The sequence below is a fragment of the Passer domesticus genome, chromosome 3, assembly GCF_036417665.1.
Source record: "Passer domesticus isolate bPasDom1 chromosome 3, bPasDom1.hap1, whole genome shotgun sequence".
Classification (NCBI taxonomy): Eukaryota; Metazoa; Chordata; class Aves; order Passeriformes; family Passeridae; genus Passer; species Passer domesticus.
Genome location: NC_087476.1, coordinates 112,168,625 through 112,189,013, shown reverse-complemented (window position 1 = coordinate 112,189,013; position 20,389 = coordinate 112,168,625). Strand labels below are relative to the sequence as shown.

Below are 20,389 nucleotides of genomic sequence, written 5' to 3'. Positions count from 1 at the left end.
CACCCCTGTGACCAGGGAGAGTCACCCTCCTCTCACACAAGGCAGAACAGCCAACATCACACCATGTGTGCTTTTGTGACTGTCTGCATAGTTATCCCACAGCTGCTTTAGTTTGCCATGGAGCACTCAAAAGAGACACGGCCCAGGCTCTGCTGTTTACCTGATGGAACAATCAAAACATCTTCTGAATTAAACAGACACCCAGTCTCTTCAGGCTTCTCCACATTAGGGGATAATGGAAGCATTTACTAACAGCCAAAGAAATTATTTATTAGGATATAAAACCTTTAATTTAGAAGGAAGTCTTTGCGTTGTCTTTTTTTTCCCCTTACACTCCCACTCTGCAAAATGTAGCAAGGCCAAAATTTAATGCATTTGCACATCTATTTCTGAGATACGTGGGTGTCTCTCAAAAGGTATGATTTTGAAGTAGAACAAACAATATATTTGTAGCAATCTTCTTTGAACCAACGAGGTTTTAGAAACCCAAAGATGCAGATCAATCAAACCCAGTACATTACATTCTCCACTCTGTTGGGTTTAGATTTAAACTCTTTTATAGATGTTGAAATTGCAAGAAGGATTCCCCAGCTGCCAAAAATGGCTCTGATGGAGCAGGACAAAATTGCACCTGGAGAAAATACACTGGAAACTGAGACTTCATCTTTCTTTCCATCTGTTCCCCTAACTCCAGGTACAGCAAGTTTGTCTTACAGTATGAGTTCCATCATCCTGTATACACTTTGGTGTAGGTATTTTCCCCTGTTATCTGTACAGGACGTTGACACAAGGGGATAGAACCTTTCCTGACCCTGCTGAAGGTGATGAGAGAATCTAAAAATTTGTGAAATACACAATCACATTGAAACATCAAATGTTGACAGAAGTATGAAATGGTATAAATAGCTTTATTGTTTACAGCATATTCTCGACTACAGTTGCTCCCAGCTTATTTATTTGTGCACACACAGATGTGCTTTATGTACCCAGGAGGAAAGAACACAAAGACTTTCATTTTTAATTCTTTTCCTTGTTCTTATGTGGGGGAAGAAAACGTGATCTCTGACATGCTCTCTCACAACAAAGAGCAAAAGGCAGATGTGGGCCTCTCTCTTCAGATACCACTTCCTCCCCAGCTTCTGTTTTCATGTTTACAACTTCATGTGCTTCTCCTGCAAAGCACACATTGCTGGTGTGCTACTGCAGGTACTGGAGTTCATTCTCCTCTCTTCTCTGGATCCTGTTGCTGTTTGCAGGAACAGAAAACCTTTAGGTAATTTAAAAGTTTTCTCTTAGCTCTGCAAAGCTTGACCCTGTCTCTCAGGCTGACACTGCTGAGCCTCTGGAGATATTTCAGGTTCCCTAATAAAACCCTGTGCCTGAACTGACACTCACTGAAATGAGAATAACACCTGTACTATCACTAAAATAGCAAATCAAAGAGATTTGTTGACAAAGAGATTGTCAACAACCCAATATTGCTCTGTGGTTCCTTTGTCCTCCTACAAAAAAGAAGCAGGGGCTTCCCACCTGAATCACCTGTGGGGATTTAGAGCTGGTTTATTTAGGACTTTGTGACCTGTACAGAGGGGCACTTGCTGCAGAAAGTATGGCAGATGATGTATTTACAAGTCTTTTAGACAGTGGACACTCATGTGCAAGTAAGACAGCCTCAATGGTTCCTAGACTGAAACAGAGGGGTAAAACCCCTTTTCCCAGCCACAAGATCAAACCAAGGGTGAACACATTCTGCATGTGACACTTGGCATCCTTTGTGTAGCAACAGGGGCAAAATGGAACCTTGTGAATAATTAGACACCGTAATGCTGGATTATTTTTAATTAGAAAATCATGGGTAACATACCTGAAAATTTCAGAATGCTGCTCTGGGTTGGTCTTATCTGTGATTATTTTTTTTCCCCACAGAAGGGTATAATACATTGTTTCTTTGTGTCTGCTTTTGTGGCAGTCTAGGAGAAAAATTTCATTCTCTTTGTTCTGCAGGCATTCATCTTTAAACATGCTTCAACAAATGTTTGATTTTGCCATTTCAAGAAGAGAGGTTTGCAGTTGTTCACTCTTAATCATCCTTGGAAAAGATTTTGGTACAAAGACATTACTTCTTTCCCCTTCCTACACTTGTATCTGTGTATCTTCCCATGCAATTTGCCCCCTCTATCCTAGAAAAGGCAATGAGTACTTATGACTAAACCAGATAGGTATGAGCAATCAAGTAGTGCTAATATTTGCATGGGTAAGAAACATCATTTATGAAGACAATTGAGACAAAATAAAGGATGCACTATATAATTAGGATAATAGCTGCATGTCATCATTTTCCCTGTGTATTATTATGACACTGTTGATTAACCAGAAGTAGAAGGATTTGGAAGGGCCAGAAAAAAAAATCTTAGGGAATCACAGTAGGAGGTAAGATGAAGCGAGAATGAAAATATATGTGTGCACCGAAAAAAAGAGTACATTTAATCTGTTTCTTGACAGTATAGAATTGGGGGCTAAAGTCTGATGGCAGCTGTTAGTTCTAAACAGGTAGGATTGATCTAAATTATGGTTTCTTGAGAGAGTAATTTTTTTTCCAGTGACAGTTTTTCTGCTTCCATTTGCTTAAAGAAGGAGGAGGATCCTGACCTCTCAAGCAGTGGAGAGCTGTTCTCTTGAAGATTTTCATAACTATTAAGCTTGTTTTCCTGTGATCTATGGGAATGGAGGCGTCTGCAAGCCAGCCTGATGGGTGCAGCCTGGCTGACAGCATGATGGGAGAGTTCAGAGCTCTGGGAAGGAGATTACAGACTTCCTGCCAGAAGGGGGTAATTTTCTCACAGGTGCAAGTACACCAAGTGTCACAGAGATGACACAGAGTGTTGACACTGATGCTCATTTCCCAGAGTTTGGTAGTTTAGCAGGGTGGAGTATTGCAGGAGTCCCCAGGAGCAAAGTGAAGATGTCACATTGATGAAATCCCAAATACTGTCCCAGTTATGCCATGAAAACAGTTAAGGCTTCCTCCTCAATACCAGCTCTCTCCAGATGGGAATGAGCTTGTGCACAAGTAATTACAAAATTAAATCTCACTCAGCAAACCCACATACACCTCGAAGTTGTTGAATATGTTTCCCAAGGACAATATTGAGGGGCTTGCAGGGGACAGGGCATCAGTGGAGGACCACCTTGGCCATAAGAGCAATGTGACTCTCAAGCTGAAGTGGTAATTTAATCCCTAAGGATGCATAGACATTTATATTTAAAACTCACATAACTTTCACATTCATTAAGCACATTTGAAGTGGTGGGTAGTATATAAAATATCTCATTCTCATCTCAAGCAGCTTAATTTGTGCTTGCCCTTAGGCTGAAGTGTAAGAACTGAAGGCTTCCACCTGTGTCTGAATTGCACATGCAAATTTTTTTTTATAAAATGGTATCTATAAAAGACAATATAAAATAATTGGGGGCTTTTTTTGCTCTTGAGTAGATCTTTTTTCCTAGATAAATTACAATCATTTTAAAAAAAATGCCTGTTCAGTTCACTAGCAAGGGTTTTAATGATGATATGTCTGTACAGTTCCTGTTTAGTTAATGAAATATGTAGCGTATTTAGATCTAAATCAAATCACAAGTTTGGTTTCTCCTGTTCTCAGTTGTGTATGGTGGGTTTAACATAATTTTTTTGTCTATGTTTTTCAAGCATAATGCTGTTTCTGCATTTTAGTAACTATAGAGATTTGTCTTTGTGATATTTACTACAGTGTCCCTTGATGTGAAATATATGCTATCCAACTAATTTCCTACTCCTCACTGCATTGACAAGCAAATTTTCAAGTGATATTTTATATATATTTGGCAAAATTTATATTCAGCAAAACTCTCATCTACAGCTCGAGAATGTGTAGTCAAGCAAATTCAGGTTCATTGCTTTTTTGCATTTAGTTTTATTTTTTGTATATTTGGACTTGATTCAACAAAGCACTCAGGAGTTTACTTAAATGCAAAGTTGCAAGTACTTAAGTGTAGTCAGATCATTTCTAACTGCTTTGCCACACTAAGCCCATAAGTGCCTTCACATCCTCTGGGTAAAATTTATCCTAGCCACACTATTATATTTCCACATCACACCATAGCCCATCACACATGATACACAGACAGCTGCATCTCCATGAAAGGCAAAAAACCCCAAAACCCCTCAGCTTGGTTAGATGGAGGGCTGTTCTCCAACAGAAGAAATTCTCTTGCAAACTGTTTTTTTGCTGGACAGCCAGAATCTGTAGGATATGGCTTTCTGACCTAGCACAGCTCACAGCAAGCTGAGCTTTGCAGCATTCCCCTGGCACTTCAAGGCAAGGCTTCTCAAACAGCATTTCATCCTGACAGACATCTGCTCAGCATTGGAGGGGAGTTGGGGTCTGTCATCCATCTCTATACCATTCCTTTTATTGCTGCATTAGTTAGTGCCCTGAATAACAGGACATATGACAGTCCATTACTGTTAATGGTGTGATTGTAGAATCACACTTCTGAAAAATACTGCCTCAAGCAAAATATTAGAGATAATTTAGTACTGTCTTTCAGGAAAGCACATGCTGGGGTTAATGAAAGTTTGACTCGGTGAATGTGAAAGGACCACACTGTTTGATCCCCTTGAAATGGTATTTATTATTCTCATATAGATATTTTTAAAATTAAATAGGAGTGTTGTTCTCATTTGTTTTGTCCCCCAAATGAACTTTTATTGAGGACACAGCCCTGACAGGAGTTGTCAGGCATCCCAGGGAAATGGATGCTGATGCCAGAAGGGCAGGGAGAGCAGAGCTGCTGACCATGGACCATGGGTATTGCCCTTCCTGTTCTTTGTGCTGGTCCCTGAGTAGGGATGGGCAAACAAGGCTTGAAGGTTTGACCATTGTCACAAAACACTGGTCAAGAAAACACGAAATTATGGCCTGATAGTGTCCTCTGCCATCTTCCAAAAGGGGAAAGGGGCTGAGTCAAGGTTAGGGATTTCTAGGGTGATCTCAGAGGGTCAGGATTTGCTCTGAATGAAAAAGCTGAGAAATTTCCAATTGTAAGAGCTATCAAAATATAATGTTCAGCTCCAGCTTCTAATTTTGCTGGCGCATGCTTAGAAAACAATGTGTGGAACAAGACAGCACAGTGCTTTCTGCTCCATCCATCAGCACATTGCTTTAAAGTTTGCCAGCTTTAGGGCCAGGAGTCAGGTTCCAGCATAAGGCGAGTTTAAGAGCCTCAGGGCAATAACTTTTCTCTAATTAGCACCACGTGGCATAGACAGACATTTAACAAATAGGAATGCCACTTCCAACAAGCAGTGCAGTGTTTCTTTCAGCATTAACTGTTTTGGTTGTGGCTGAGTTGCCGCCAAATGAATGTACATGGAGAGGCCCGTGTCCAGCAAGCAGCCCTGCTGCTTCCCTTGGGCTGTTATTTTTCAATTCATCAGGAAAGGAACACGGTGGACACCTTTTACACACACTTATAATTTAATAACTGAATATTAAAAATCTAGGCACACTATGCAGATTTACTGAGCCACACAACCTCTGGTCGAGCCTGGTTCTGTTTAGAGGAGGGAGAAGTTTTTCATGCAGAGTAGACCTTCCCAATCCATTTCAATTTATTTTTCATGAAGAATGGTATCAAGACACTGCCCATCAACTTTGCTTTACTGCCACGTGCTTTGGCCATTAGCTGTAACATGCAGATGTGTCATTTATCAAATGGTGTTGCAAGTTCAATATGCCTTTTGAAAAAGGCAACACGCTGCCACTGAAATGGGTGGGTTGAGGGTATGTCAGGGCAAGTTTTTATCATCTCCGAGTTCCTGTCAGGGGAAATGCAAAGTTGGTATCACCTGACTTTTTTGTATCTCGCTTGTCTTTTTGTCTTTTTGTCTTTTTCCTCAGCATAGGCATTCATTATTCAAAGTAGATTTGAGGGCTTCTGGAAAAGCCGAAAGGTGGGCGCTTGCTGTGTTACAACTGTTGGGATTCATGAAAACTGTTAAGAGGGGAAAAAAAAAAAAAAAAAAAAAAAAAAAGGGAAAAATTCTCCCTGAGCCAAATAAAAAGACAATGGTGTTGCTGTAAAAGGAATCTGTTGGCTAGACGCTGCGGCTGGATTTTGCGGGATTGGTGATTAGCTTGACAAACCTGTTCTCAGCAGTTGCTTGGTCGAGGTCGCTCCAGCACCTGTGCAGCACTGGGCGACTGCTCTGTGTGCAGATGTGCTTGGCGGGTTTCCACGCGGCATCCCGGCCGTGCCGTGCCGTTCCAAGTGGGAAGCGCCGCGGTGGCGCGAGGGGCGGGGGCGGCTCCAGCACGGAGGCGCGCGATCCCATTCCGCGGCGCTCGTGGAATTCTGCCGGATTATGTCTGGGCTGTTGGGGTTTTTTTTGGTTGGTTGTGTTTTTTGGGGTTTTTTTGGTTTTGTTTTTTTGCCTTTTTTTTTTTAAAGCGGTATCGCCACCGAGGTGCCGGGGTCGGTGTCGCGCCGCTGCCGGGGGGTGCGGCAGGCGACGCGCCGCTCCTCCCTCCGCCGCATCCCGGCGCTCGCCGCTCCGCCGCCTCCCGCTCCGCGCGGTTCCGCAGCGCCGTGCGGCGGCCCCGGTGTCCCCGCGGCGGCGGCGGGCGCGGCCGGGGGCGGGCGGAGCGCCGGGCACTGATAGGCCGGGCGGATGCGCAGGCAATTTATCATCCCCGGCTCCCGCGGAGGCAGGCAGCGCGCCTGTCACCAGTATTGATTTCAGAGGATGGACTAAATTTCCTAGGATTTCCATTAAGAATTAAGCGGGGAGGAGGAGGAGGAGGGGAGGGGGGGAGAGAGAGAGGGAAAGGAAGGGAAGGAAGGGGAAAAAAAAAAAAAAAAAGCCGTAAGCACGCAGGGTAGCCAGGCAGACATGGATATGAGATGGCACTGTGAAAACTCGCAGGTAGCTTCTTCTCTCACAGCCGATGCAGCGCACAGGCGAAGCACTGCCGCATGCAGGGTTTAAGATACCTTTAGGCTGACAGCAAGGAGGAGAAAGAAAAGAAAAAAAAAGCCAACAAAAAAAAAACAAACCAAAAAAAGGCATTTGCACCGATTTACTGAAAATTACTAATTTTTTTTTAAACCAAAAAAAATTAGAATATGTCTCCTTGGAGATTTCATGTCATTAATATTAAAATTAAATTTCTGCACAATATCTGTTTTAAATCTAGAAAAGCTTCTAAATTGTAATTTTTTTTTTCTTTTCTGCTCCAAGAAAATAATGCTTTGGTACCCAGAGCATGGATACTGCTGTTTTTTAATTTTTCTCGTCTGCTTTTTCTTAAACAATAGGCTTTTTTTCTTTTTCTTTGAGCATGTTTGCTACAAATGAGTCTAAAAGGAAAGGAAAATTGAGAAGAATCAAATAAAAGCATGAATAAAACCTGCTTCAAATAGTTGCCAGGCTGCTTTCTTTTTGACAATCTAGCAATTATTTTGGCTTAAATTATGCTTAAACCCTGACCATGCATGCTTTTCATCTTGGCTTAGAATATGTGTGTACGTGTGTGTGTACGTACGTGTGTACTTGTTTTGATTTGATTTTTTTGCAGTGAGCATTTGCACAACGGGAATTCCTGTGAGTTAAATGCATGCTTTGATAAGAAAAATTGCATCTCAATGAATGACTGTATCTGATGGACTAAAATGTGGTGATATATAATGCAAAGTACCTTCATTTTTAAATGAGTTGCTTCTAATCTTTTGGGGGAGGGTAAATCGCTGCATGCTTATGACAATGAAAGTGTTTGTGTATTTTCTCAAATAGGTTGATTGTTTATTTGCTTGTTTCTAACATGAAGAGCAAGGTGTTTCCTTTTATTTATTTATTTGTTTGTTTTTCAAATAACAAACCTGCAAGGCATCTGATTTAAATGAGCACGGGCTACAAAGCTTTCCCTGTTACCTGAAAATGAGCAGAAGGGTGTGTGTTTGTGTGAGTGCCCAGCTCCTCTGGGGAGGTTGGTGATCTTTTCAGCTCCTTATTCTCCCCAAGAAGAGTTAAAATGCCGTGGCTGTCTGGCGCCTGCGTGCACCATGGGAATTCTGCTGGCAAAGCCAGGGCTGGCATCAGGTGGGACAGGTGTATCGTGATAGTAGAGAAAGGCAAAGGTGCGGGTGAGGGTTGCCAAAAGAGGTTAAAGGGTTTTTAAAGCAAGGAATCAGCAGCTTCCATCTGTACAGGAATCTCATTTTCCCCCAGTAGCTAGAAAGGCAAGGGGAAAATCTTTTTTTTTTTTTTTTGGTGTGCTTGTTTTCGTTCAAATGAGTCAGAGGATAATAAAGTGGGAGAGACGGTTCAATTTTATTCTGGTATACAGGTTATAACAATGTGTTGAGAGAGAAGTTATGGTTTTGAAGGCTTTTTTCATGACTGTGAAAAGGCTGAACTGGATCCAAACTATCTGACTTCATTCATTGCTGCAGTTGTGGGGCTGAGCATCAAACCTTCTGTCCTTTGGCGTACAGGGTGTATTGTGTAATGCTGTTTGCATTTGCTAGCTGGGCTTCCTCAGAGTTCTGCCATTAAGCCTTTTGTGGTTTTTTATTGTATTCATTTAAATCACTTAATGTGCCATTCTGTACAGCAGCTCTTCTCTTACTGCTCTGGGCTAATCAATACCTGATTTTGCTCTTCCCATAGCAGCTTACTCCAGAAAAAAAAAAAAAAAAGAAATTGGATGGTTGTAACCATGCCAAATGGCTCTGGCCTGTTGGTACCTTAGGCCACTCTTCAAGTTCAGGCTGAAAACTTTGTGAATTGAGTTTACCATTCCCAGCTCTCTTCCTAATAATCCTCCACATCACCTAGGCATCATATATAATTTGACACAGCTGACAGCATCCACTTAGGAGAAGCTTAAGGCTGAGCCAGAATGGAAATTGAATTGCATCTCAACTCCCTAATATTAATGATCCTTCCAGGTCAGCAGAGGAGTAATTGCCAGGGCAGCCTGAGGAATTGTCCATTAAACCTGCCTATATGGCAGCTCACCTGTGGAGAGATGCATCTAGATGGCGTGTACAAAATGAATTCCATTTGCTTAATATAAGGTCTGCTGGACTTATGAATATCTCAAAAGCCAACATGTGGTCTCAAGTTTAATACCAAGTAATTTTTCTGGTATTTTAATATTTCTTATAACTAAGGCTTAGCCAAATTGCCTTCCATGTGTCTGAAAAAGAAAATTCACAGAAAAATCTTGTTGGTGGTTGTATCTTGAAGGGCAAGACTGTATTTCTGTAAAGGTGTACTTTGATATAAAACCTTGTGGCATGAAGCAAGAGAAGAAAAGTTCATGTTGTCCATGTTCTTTAGTCCTTGAGGTAGCTGTGCATTTAGAATAACCCATTAATCAGTCAAAGTTGATATACACAACCTGATTAGGTGGGCAGCTGGACCTTTAAATCCCAAATCAATATTCAACAGGAATTCAGAGGAGACAAACAGCCTAAGGACAATGTTTAGAAACTCAAATGTGCTTTATGTCTTGGTGTAATGCTGATTTAGCAAGAAATCCCAGTCACAGTGTGAGAGGATTTATTTTTTGACCTTGTGCATTTGAGATGACAGAGAAAGTTAAGAGTTGTCAGCACGGCTTTATTGCAAGGAAGAAATGCAGAGGGGGTTCAACCATCTCTGTTTCCATGACAGAAGGTACCCATGTGGAGCAGCAGAGAACAGAGGTGCACGGAACAGTCCTTCAGATACAGATACTTCAGATTGAAAAATCACATTCTTCTGAACTTGTTTCTGTGCCAGGTTGATGATTTAACTCAAGTATGACAGTCTGAGGGAACAATCTAATTTGCTGAAATCATAGTGGCATATATACACTAGGAAATCTTGGACCTCTACCTGTTTATCTGTCCTTTCTCTCATCACAGCTACTGAAAATCATGGTTGGTTTTCCTTTCAACAGCCATGTAAACTATAGCAGCTCTGTGCAGTAAAAGGATTCCTGACTGCTGACACCCTTCTGCCATGGGTCACCCATTGCCACTGCTTAGAGGAGTTGTTTCCTCTCCTCAGAGCTCCTTGTCTTCACACTGCTGGAGATGGTGCCACAGTTGGCTGGGTTGTGTGTACATACACAGGAGAAAGCCTTTCAAGATAAAGAGCTGAAGAAAGCACCAAAATCAGTCTTAGCCAAGGAGAAGCTTGACAGACAGAACTTGTTGGTGAAGAGTAAATGATTTTCATACTTCTTGGTTGACATGTTCAGTAGCTTGAAATATTTTATAATTAGCTGTAGTTGTGTATATTACCACAAAGTTTTGTCATTCGATTTGTTTCATGCTGCTAATTTTTATGAATTAGCTGTTTTTCAGCAACTAATTGATCAGCTTTTCTGACACAAAAATTAACTTTACACTTGTTTTGCACATTCAGACAGTAATGACTTTTAATTTCTGGATTTATTGTTCTGGTTCTTTATTTTTCTGGTATGATTTTTCAAGCCATAGAGTTTTTTGCCCTGCTCTCGCAAGTTGCTCTGACCAGCAGATCCAGGAGAGGTCTGATAAAGTCACACGAAGTTCTTCGTGTGGGGTAGCTTGTATGATTACAGTCTTGCTATGCTTTTCCACACTGGCTTTCTATTTTTGTCTATATATCGTACTTCAATTTTTGCCAGCGGAGTGCATAATTAGATTCAGCTATATAATCACATGCCATTAATAAGGGCTAATCCCTTTTTCTCAGATCATATCTTTGAATCCCTTTTGGGTGAAACTTCAGGTAATGCCCCCAATCTAAGTACCAGATTGAGATGAGATAGAGTAGGGGCTGAGGGCAAAACTTAGAGGCAGCAGCTATTTGAAACAATGAGTGGTACATCAGGAGGCAGCCAACAAAATCCCTACAGTTCCTCTGAAAAAGTAGTCGTTGGGACTGCTTTTGTGCATTTGGCTGCATTGCTAGAGAATGGCAATTCTAGAGAATGCCCTTCTCTACTAAAGAAGGGAAAAATTGTGTGCAACCTCTAAAAAAAAAGTGGAAGGATGGAAGGATAAGGATTAGAAATTGTGTTCTGTACGTGCAGGAAATCTGAGCATTGTGGGCACTCCAGTTAGCCCTGTGCAGCAGTTTGGCTGGGTTTCCAAAAAAGGTGGATTAAGGTGAATTCTACCATCCCTGAGGTCAATGGAAATGCTGTCAATGGCATCATTGTCACTGACATTCTACCCCTGGCAGAAGTCCGAACAGCACAGAGTGTGAAGTCTAAGTTTGTAAGGACATATGAATTGATTTCTAAACCCAGCTATCTTGGATGATTGTTGCATAAAGTAAATCAAAAGTTAAATTGGAAATGAGCAAGATGGCATTTTCACCAGAATGATTCATTTTAAATTCCATCCCACGAACTAAACAATTCCTTGCCAGAGAAGACCTGGGAAGTTTTCAGGTGATGAGGCATTTCTCATGCTGAGAGTCTGTAATGTCCAGGACCTTGGAACACCTTCTGGTTTGAGCCTGGCCATATGTTTTTGGCACAAATCCAGAAATGAATATAGTAAGTTGTGGACTTTAGAACAGAGTAAATTGCATTTCTTGGCTCCAATAATGTTAGTGCCTTGTTCGCTGGTTTCTCTAAATTGGCTGTGGTATGGCTGCAAGCCAATACTAAATCACATGAAGACTTAAATTATTTTCCTTAAGTTTCCACAAGTTTTGTATTTTTCCTTCCTTTTAGTTCCTTTGATTTCTCTTATTCCCTTTCCTATCTATTTCAAAATTCCCATGCTGGATCACTCTTATTGTGAAGACAACACTACTATATATGCTGTTATTATATTTTTTCCATACTGGAGGCTGAGGAGAATGCATTGGTTTTCTGTGGTCCTTTTTAATGCTGCTCCACCCTAGTCACTCAGGAGTTTTGTTGGAATTTCAATTTTTTTTTTCTTTTTAATGGGGTTATTTGAACTGTTAAGGACATGCATTAGTTTACCAAAGTTGTTGAGCAAGTTTATTGAGAAAAAGGGTGATTAAAATGTCTGGGGCTGTGTGTCAGCACTATGACTGCTACCAATTTTTACTGCTACCTTAAAGCAGTATGTACACCTGGGGCACAACTACTGAAGAAGCAGACAATGGCTTTTGGTTTTCACCTTTTTCATCATGCATGACCAAAAGATCTTTAAGAAAGCAGTTGCACAGAAACTAGTGATACAAATATACATTATTTATGTAGGTTGTATTGTACAGTACAAGCAAAAAATGAAGTTTATATGGCATTTGGGAGCAAAGCATGGTTTTGAGTTCCTAACTGGTGTTAGAATTCTTTAATAAAAGGGATATGGCAGTGAATGAAAGTCACAATTTTGCTTTACAATAACACAGGTGTATTTGATACTGGTATTAAGTGTCAGTAATGCACCAAAGTTGGGGAAGCTGAGGATGAATACATGGACAAAGTACAAACCTCTTCCATGTTTTAGAGCCGTGAGGTGGCAGCAAGGAAGGGGTGGGAGGTCACCCAGCCAAAATCAGAACAGGCCAGTAAAAATATCCCTTCCGGTGAGCTGCACTGCCAAATGCAAATCTGTTCTGTGAGGTTGATGTCAACGTCAACCGCCGTATCCTGGGGAAGCTCACTTCCCCTGGCCCATGCCAGCTTCACGGAGGTTTGCAAAGCCAAGCTGAGCAGTGCAGCTTGTGATTTCCTAGAGGATGTCCATCTGCCCTGAACAGCCTGAGCAGCCCCGGGCCCTCGCTGACGACTGCGTCGGCGGAATTGCCGCGTCCCGCGTGAGCCGCACTGCCCGGCTCCAGCACGCACTGCAGCAGCGCCAGGAATAACTCTCCTCCTTGCCAAGGACACAATGCTAGGGTGCTACACCCTTATTCCTCTTTATGCTTAAGCCTGAGAAACACAGTTTGGATCTTTGAAAAGAGATTAAAATCAGTATGGACCAGTGGGAGTCCCCTTTCAGGGTGTTTTCAGGGCATGTTGAATGATGGTTGCCTTGTTCACTTTTGGTTAGGAAGAGACTTTACAGGAGGGCATTTCTGATACTTCTCTTTCTATTTATTTTTAGTCATTCTAACTAACTTGACAGTAGGATGTTTCTGCTAACTCTTGCAGGGGTCAGGGTTCATGCAACACCTAAGAGAAAATCAGCATAATTTGCATTTTTTTCTACCAGTACCTTAAGTGCTAGGTTGCCAGATGCACCATTTTTACCTACAGGCATGAACAAAGACTCCATTTTTTCCATAAGCTACATTGACCATTGTCAACTTTACCAGCCTGAATCTTCCCTTTGCAGCTTTACCTGTGCAGCAAATTTCTATTGCTACATGTTTCCCCTTTCTAGTGGGGATATCTAGGGAATAAAGCAAGTAAAGTGGTAGCTGAGACATCTGAATAGGCTGCAAAGGTGACCTTTGCAAAATACTCCTTCAGGGTTACTGGGGAGGATGTGTGACATTCAAGTCTCACTGTTTTTGTGCACCAGACAGTTACAAAGGAAATAATAGCAACTTTTAAGCTCATAAGAATGTATCTGTCACTTTGTCTAATCTTTGCTTTCTGGCAGCCTAAAATAGGTGACTGAGATGGTAACCTGGTCCTGAAAAAGACCAAGACAATTTCCTTGTGTCCAAACCTTCTGTACTATCTGTTCCCCATAGCTATTTAGGTGACTTATCTGAACCAGGAATGAGCAGCAGCTTTTATGGCAGTGGGAGCATTCTTCCAGTATGCAGCCTCTGCAGGATAAGGAGTTCTGGAAGCTGATCTGTGACCCCTGCTCCTGCCTTGCATTGTGCTGAGACTGACTGGACTTCTCTAGTAGACTTTGTTTTACTCTTTTTATAGCCAGGTATCCAGATGGCTTCACCGATTTAAGTCAGCTTTTCAACTTCAGGTATTGCTCTACTTGGAAATAGGAAAACTGAAAGTAAACTGAGTAAATAATCTAAAAATATGGTGGGGAAGTGACTAATTCCTTTTGGAAGCCTACCTCAACTGCAATTCATTTTTGTTCCAAGAGACGATTCTCACTTATTTGTGATTAATTAGGTAGAACTACCTTGAGATCACTAAATAATAAGACAACTCCAGAAAAAAAATGGTTTTCCCTTTGAATGAACTATAAATAGCTTCAGTAGTTTCTCAGACTATTAGTGCATGGTGTATGCCTGGAATGCTGCAGAGCTGTGGAGAGCAAAATGGAAACGTGTTGCCTTAGTTGTGTTGATAACCAGAGTAAGAGCTGTAAAAAATATTAGTTAAACAATGTTCTCACAATGGTGTTATTCAGACCCTGACTAAAATTTGCTTCTCTCTTAGCTGAGGCCTTGGCACTGTGGGTCCTGTTCCTTTTGGTCGTACTTCCTTGCCCAATCAGTCTGCAAGTGTGAGATTATTTCTGTTTCTACCCTGACTGCAGAAAATCCTGATCCTTCATGTATTTATGGGAACTTCTTGTTCCTTATTAATTTATGGATATGCGAGATAATTTCTTGATTTTAACTGAATTTGATGATCGAAGAAAGAATTGGACAAAACAGTTATTAATCCCATTATTCTGCCATTTCCGAGAAAATTTGTGTCATTATTAACCTAACACCTATTCAATTAATAGTGAGCTTTGCAAACTCCCTTTTATTTCATGTGGTTTTACATTAAAACATTAATTCCATTATTTTCAGATATTAAAAGTAATTTTCCTTTCACTTGGATATTCTCTTCTGGGCTTTTCCTCCAGTATCAGCATGCCAGAACAAGACATCTACCTGATAGATGGCCCTGGGAATAACAAATAAATTGTGTTTTGAGTAGAAAATATCCTGAATGTTAAAGCTGTCTATCTAATGATTATGTATGTTAGAAAAAGTGTAATTATGTTTACATTTTCCAGGTGCCATTTGTATTACTCTTGATTCAGTGTTTTGCATGAAGTGTGTGGACTGAAATTAGCCAAAAAGTCATTGAGCTGCTTTTTTTGGGTCAGCTGGACTTCTTCCTCCAGTGACTGTTTGCTAATTTTGAGATGACATTTCTTCCTCTTGGGAATGGTTTTGCGTGAAAGTATGCTTAATTGTATTAATGCTAATAACTGCGAGGGAAAATGATTTCTTGGAGGAAAGGAAAGACAGAAATAACCTGTGAGCCCTGCAACATAATTGGGAGTGGGAGTTAGGGAAACTACCACATGTTCTACATATCCTGGGTTTTGTCTCTGCCCTCAGAGGTTCTATAACTTACATATGGGTGGCAAATGTGGTGCTCAAATGGTGAGATCAGCAGTCAAAAGAAGCTTGGAGTTTTCCCTTCCTCTTTGTAAATTCATACTGACCTTTTGAAAATGTTAGTAGCTGCATAAATTGCTGGATCTGATTTCTGTGTAAGGTGTTTGGGCTCTGGAATACTGGAAGGGATGTTCTGTCCAGCAGATGCTCTCGGTTTCCAGATAACAAAGAGGAATTACACAGGGGTGGCACCTTCAAGGTGGAGGAGCACTGATGCTCACCCTTGTGCTGGTGGCCTAATTTTGGACTGTCAGCATGGGGTGTGTGCCCAATCCACGATTTCTCCATCTGAGGAAACCAGCCAGGTCTGGATGCTGAATGGAACAAAACACTGGCTCCATTCCAAGGATCTCTAATTTTACTAGCTTGCCTATATGAAGCTGGTGGCTGACTGAGTACCAGATACATTTTAAGTCTTTATCAGTGAAGTTTTGTCTATCTTGCACTGCAGAGGTCAAATCAGGGGAAACGGTGGTGCTCTCCTTACTATCAATTTCATGCCAATTAAAATCTCAAAATAAGTCTTGTAACTGTCTCTCCTGCCCTTGGTATCACAGTCTCTTCATTTCATTTTTTCACCTCATTTACAATGAAAGACTGAGTGTTATACTCTCATTTCAGGACCAGCACTCCCCTCCCCTCTGAAATTTCTGGGAGCAATACTTGCTTCTTATAGCTGTTCTTTCTGGCTGAAAATTCAGCTGAGCATCATTTTATCTGCCCTTGCTCCATACCTCATCCTCTGGCACTGTAAATTTTGTCAGAAGCTCACATGCAGTAGTCCCACTTAAAGCCATATCAGTGTAAAGAGGAAGGGGTCTCAGTACTTTAAGAATATTTTTAAAAACAAAGCAGGTGATATTCTATAAACGTGTGCCTGCCACCAGGATCCCACAAGCTTACTGGCTTTGATTCCTGTCTTTGCACACCGTGCCTATGCAGAAAGCACCTTTTCCAAGGTCACCCACCAGCTTTTGTGCTCAAAAAAGTGATGAGGGGTTATCCAGAACAACAAAGGGAAGAGTCTGAAAGGATTCATACCTCAGCAGGTGCTTTGAATCTTGCGTGCAGCTGTGGGCTACAGCTGTGGAAGTCACAGAGAGTTATAAATTAGCCTTGTGGGGAAAGCTAATTGGCAGCTTCTCCTTCAAACAAGACCCTTTTTTGCAATGAGTGTGAGCGTGCATGTTTCCATGCTCAGGTGGAGTTGTAAAAAGTATTTGATACATGATCTCCCATTTTTCCTGCCATGACTCAGCTGTGGAGGATAGCTTATGCATTTGAGAGTGATCACAGGTAGCTTTCAGGCCTGATACAAAGAGAAAAGACTGTATTGGAATAAAGTGATTTCAGACAGAGACTCTTCTTTGGACAGATGTGCTGCTCCCAGCTTCTCAAGTGATATCAGCCTCAAGAGCACCTGAGCATAGTAAACACTGATTAGTGAATTGGAGGTGATGAAAGAGAGGATTAATTAAACTGTAGAACACTACAATCTTTATTATATGAGCTAGTGATTGGGAAACCACTCTTGAAAAAGATCCTGTAGCCCCTTAAAAAAAAAAAAAAAAAGAAACCTAAGAAGACTAGGGCATCTTAATTTACAGAAAGAGAAATCTCTTCAAACACTTTACAGTTTCTTCTTGTGGTATTCTGCAACATGAGAAGGATATCAAAATACCTTTGCCAAAGAGTGAGGGTAACACATGGATGCACAGCAAGAGGAATCAGGCTGCAGAAGGCAACAGGGAAGTTTTATTTTCTTTGTGTTTTACATTTATGAAAAATTCAATTCCAGCAAGACCTGACTAGAGAGTAGATGCAGGCAGGCATTGACTCCATGGATTATAGCACACATTCCTTGACATTTACTGTCCATCTTTGTATCACAATGAGGTTTGCAAAAACGAAGTATTAAACAGAGAAGCAGTTTGTGGCAATCTGCAAAGTCTCACAGTAGTGTGTTTATCCCCAGGAAGGGCTGTCGTGATGCTGCAGAAGGCTGTTAAAATCTGTGTTTTACCAAAGCCGTAACAAGAGAGAACATAAGCAGGTGTGAGTTGGGCTGGTCTGGGGAGGGATGAAAGCATCCTGGAGAACTGGCAAGTAGCTGAATCTGCAGTTGGTTGATGCCAAAGTTCACCAGAGAACACAAAGGCAAGGCAGGGTGGGATTGTTTCAGCTGATGCTCGTAATTTATCTGGCATTTACCTGTCAGGTGTTGTTGTGCTGCTGGAAGCAATCAGGTGGCAACAGTGCCTGATTGGATATTTCACAAAATGGAAGTTTCCTGTCTGTGAACAAATAGGCAGCAGAAGAGGAGAGTTTGCTATCACACCTGAGCATAGAAAAGTGTGAGGAATATCAAGCTCAAAACAAAGAAACTACATCCAAATTTTCCAATAGCAAGAGATCCATTCAACTAGAGAAGTGAAAAAATAGCTTTCATTCAGAGTGGTTTCTTTTATCTGTAGATGTTTTTTCAGTCAGCCTTTGGAAGGTTCATGAGAAAACCTTTTCTGTGTGCAGCTCTTGAGTTGTATCAGTTAACATAAGTCATTGGAGGAGGTTTTGGGGATTTTAAAATGAAGTTAGGCTTTGGCAAAGTTTAATAAAATAGGTATCCCCACACTTGCTCACCCAATGTAACCATTAGGAAAGAGATGTTTATACCAAGTGCAAAAATTATGTGTTAGAACCTGAAATGTGCAACTAAACTGTTGGAGAGCATAATTTCATAAACTTTATGTGTCCGAAGTAACTTTGCAAAGAAAATGATGCCTGGTAGACTGGGACATATATAGCTTAGGAAGGTCTTCAAACTTTTTTGATATGAGACTTTGTGGAAAGAAAAAAAAATAGGCTGAAAAGCAAATCACAGTGGGAATTAGGTTTTCTGGATTTGAAGGAGGACAGCAGGCTGGAATGGTTGCAAAACCCCTCTGATATTCTGTGATTAAAGAGCACTTTTCAACTGTTGCCTGAAAAGGAAAGGAAGAAACTGGAAGAGAATGAGATCAGGGCCAGCTTTTCTTCAGACCATCACCTGCAAACAGATTTGTGGTCAGAACAGTGTCTGGAAACTGCACATCTGTGAGAGTCCCTGGGGGAGGTGACATTTTGAGATGTGCATTGATAAGATGGTCAGGCACAATGTCACGAAAAAAGCAGCTGAGGAGCAGAAAGAGGAGTGTTCTTTGCACATGTTCTGACATCTGCCACCACGCTAAACCAGCAGCAGGATTCAAGTTTAAGCGGGAGGGAGGTGCTGGTGCAGGCTGGAGGGTTATGAACTATCTATGTGGTGCCACACACCAAAATCCTGTGCTGAAGAGAAAAAAATCTTGCTCCACTTCCACCTTGGGGAACTTAGAGATGAGAATTTGCTCACCTAAATCAGTGGTTGCATTTTTTATTGTCTGTTTGCTTTTGGGGAGAAAGAGAGTCTTACTGGTTCCAAATACTGGATATCAAACAAATTTAGCCTTGCTATTTCTAAACCAGAAAGAAGTTACTTTATCTCTCCATATGTAGAAAGAGTCTCCACCATCACTAGCATGGGAGAAATGTCAGAGCTGTTTCCAGCAATATTTCAGTTCAGTTAAGAGACATCTCTGGCTGAAGGCAGGAAAGTGTAGAAGAAATCAGGAAGACACAAATTTTACAGAAAACTCATAGTTGTTCATTCACCCACACAGGAACTTACTCATAGTTACCTAAGAGAACATAAGACTGAAAAAGAATTTCTGGGTCATAAAGTCCAGTCTGTTCCCAAAGTTCTTGAGCATTACAGTGTTAGATGGACCTTTCTAGCAGTGAAAATGTATTAGATGGCTTCAGGCAGGAAAAAAATGCCCAGCACTGCAAATTTGGACCTTTAAATTAGTTGTTTAGAAATGCTGAACAGTGAACACATTTTTCTGTTTTATTTTGCTGTCATTTCACTAGGCATTGTTTTAATGTAGAAAGACCTGAACAAATTACAAATCCAAAACATAAGCATAAACATTGTTGTATTACTGTAATGAGAACTTGCATTACTAGTTCCTGACTGAGCCTAAAGTAGATTATTGTTATTGGACATTCTTCAGATGTTTCTTTCCTGACACCAGCAGTTTTCAGGTCGCTGATTCTTCTTCAGCATTGGTGTTTTTTAAGTCATCACCATTTTGTGTTTATTATAATAACATGACCAAAACGTTTTGCTTGGTTCTGATTCTACATATCTGTGTTTCAAAATGTTTACAACGATTGTTTGACCCTGGCAATGTCTCATGGCCTCTGGGCTGGCCTTAGTCATCCTAAGGAAGATATCCATTAGCTGATAAATATTTCTGTGTATGAACCAAAGTAGCCTGTTAGCAACAGCACATTTATTTAAGAAGACATCTCAGTAATAGTGGAACAACTGGCCTAATAATCTGGATCCAGGGGCTTCTCTCCTAATGATCTGAATGTCTGCAGAAGCGTCTGTTAAGGACATAGAGGCTGGTAGATACACTGGTCTTCATCCCAGAAAAATTCCCTCTGGCAGCAGTAGGGGTAATGGCCTGTAAGACCTAAACACTCTGTTAGTGGAATTACACCAGAGGAATTCATCCCTACTTATGAAAACTTCTGCTTAAATCCAGCTGACATTATGGGAGGGGAGCAGAAGTGGGAGGTGAATTTAAACAGCAATTAGGGAAAGAATTTTCCTGTAAAGCAATTCTGTCTTTTGCTGTTTGCTTTTGCAATTATTTTAATTATCTTTCATTTAAGAAAGTGGAACCTTTAATGAAAACAAAAAATTAGATACTGCCATTAGAGGGAAATCGCACTCATGACAGAGAGCAGACTTGGATGCAGGAGTTGGTGCACAATGCTGAAGCCACTTTTGTCCTTCAAGGATTTGATTAGAGCAGTTCTTGCATTTGTGAGCACCCGTGCACTTTATTCCTTTGTCTTTCTTTCTTTCTTAAATGTCCTTGTGCTTTAATATCTCTTGTGTGATGAGCAGCAAAAGTGGTGTAGGTCAGATATAGGAATTCTTATTTGAAATCCATAAACTCTTCAATACCCAGT

At 41.0% G+C, this 20,389-nt stretch overlaps 1 protein-coding gene across 39 annotated transcripts in view; it reads left to right on the top strand.

The window, feature by feature from the left end:
• The window catches only part of NRXN1 (neurexin 1), a 668,819-nt gene that overhangs the window by 609,303 nt on the left and 39,127 nt on the right, over positions 1-20,389 (top strand). The window contains exon 1 of one of the 39 annotated variants that reach the window (XM_064415220.1): positions 6,191-6,430. The exons of 35 other annotated variants lie outside the window; for them this stretch is intronic. In XM_064415220.1, the coding sequence (XP_064271290.1) occupies positions 6,404-6,430 (27 nt within the window). In that variant the 5' untranslated portion in view covers positions 6,191-6,403. Of the gene's footprint in view, positions 1-6,190; positions 6,431-6,828; positions 6,965-20,389 lie in introns of those variants that run through there. 3 more of the 39 variants (XM_064415219.1, XM_064415218.1, XM_064415217.1) reach the window with 3 other exon arrangements.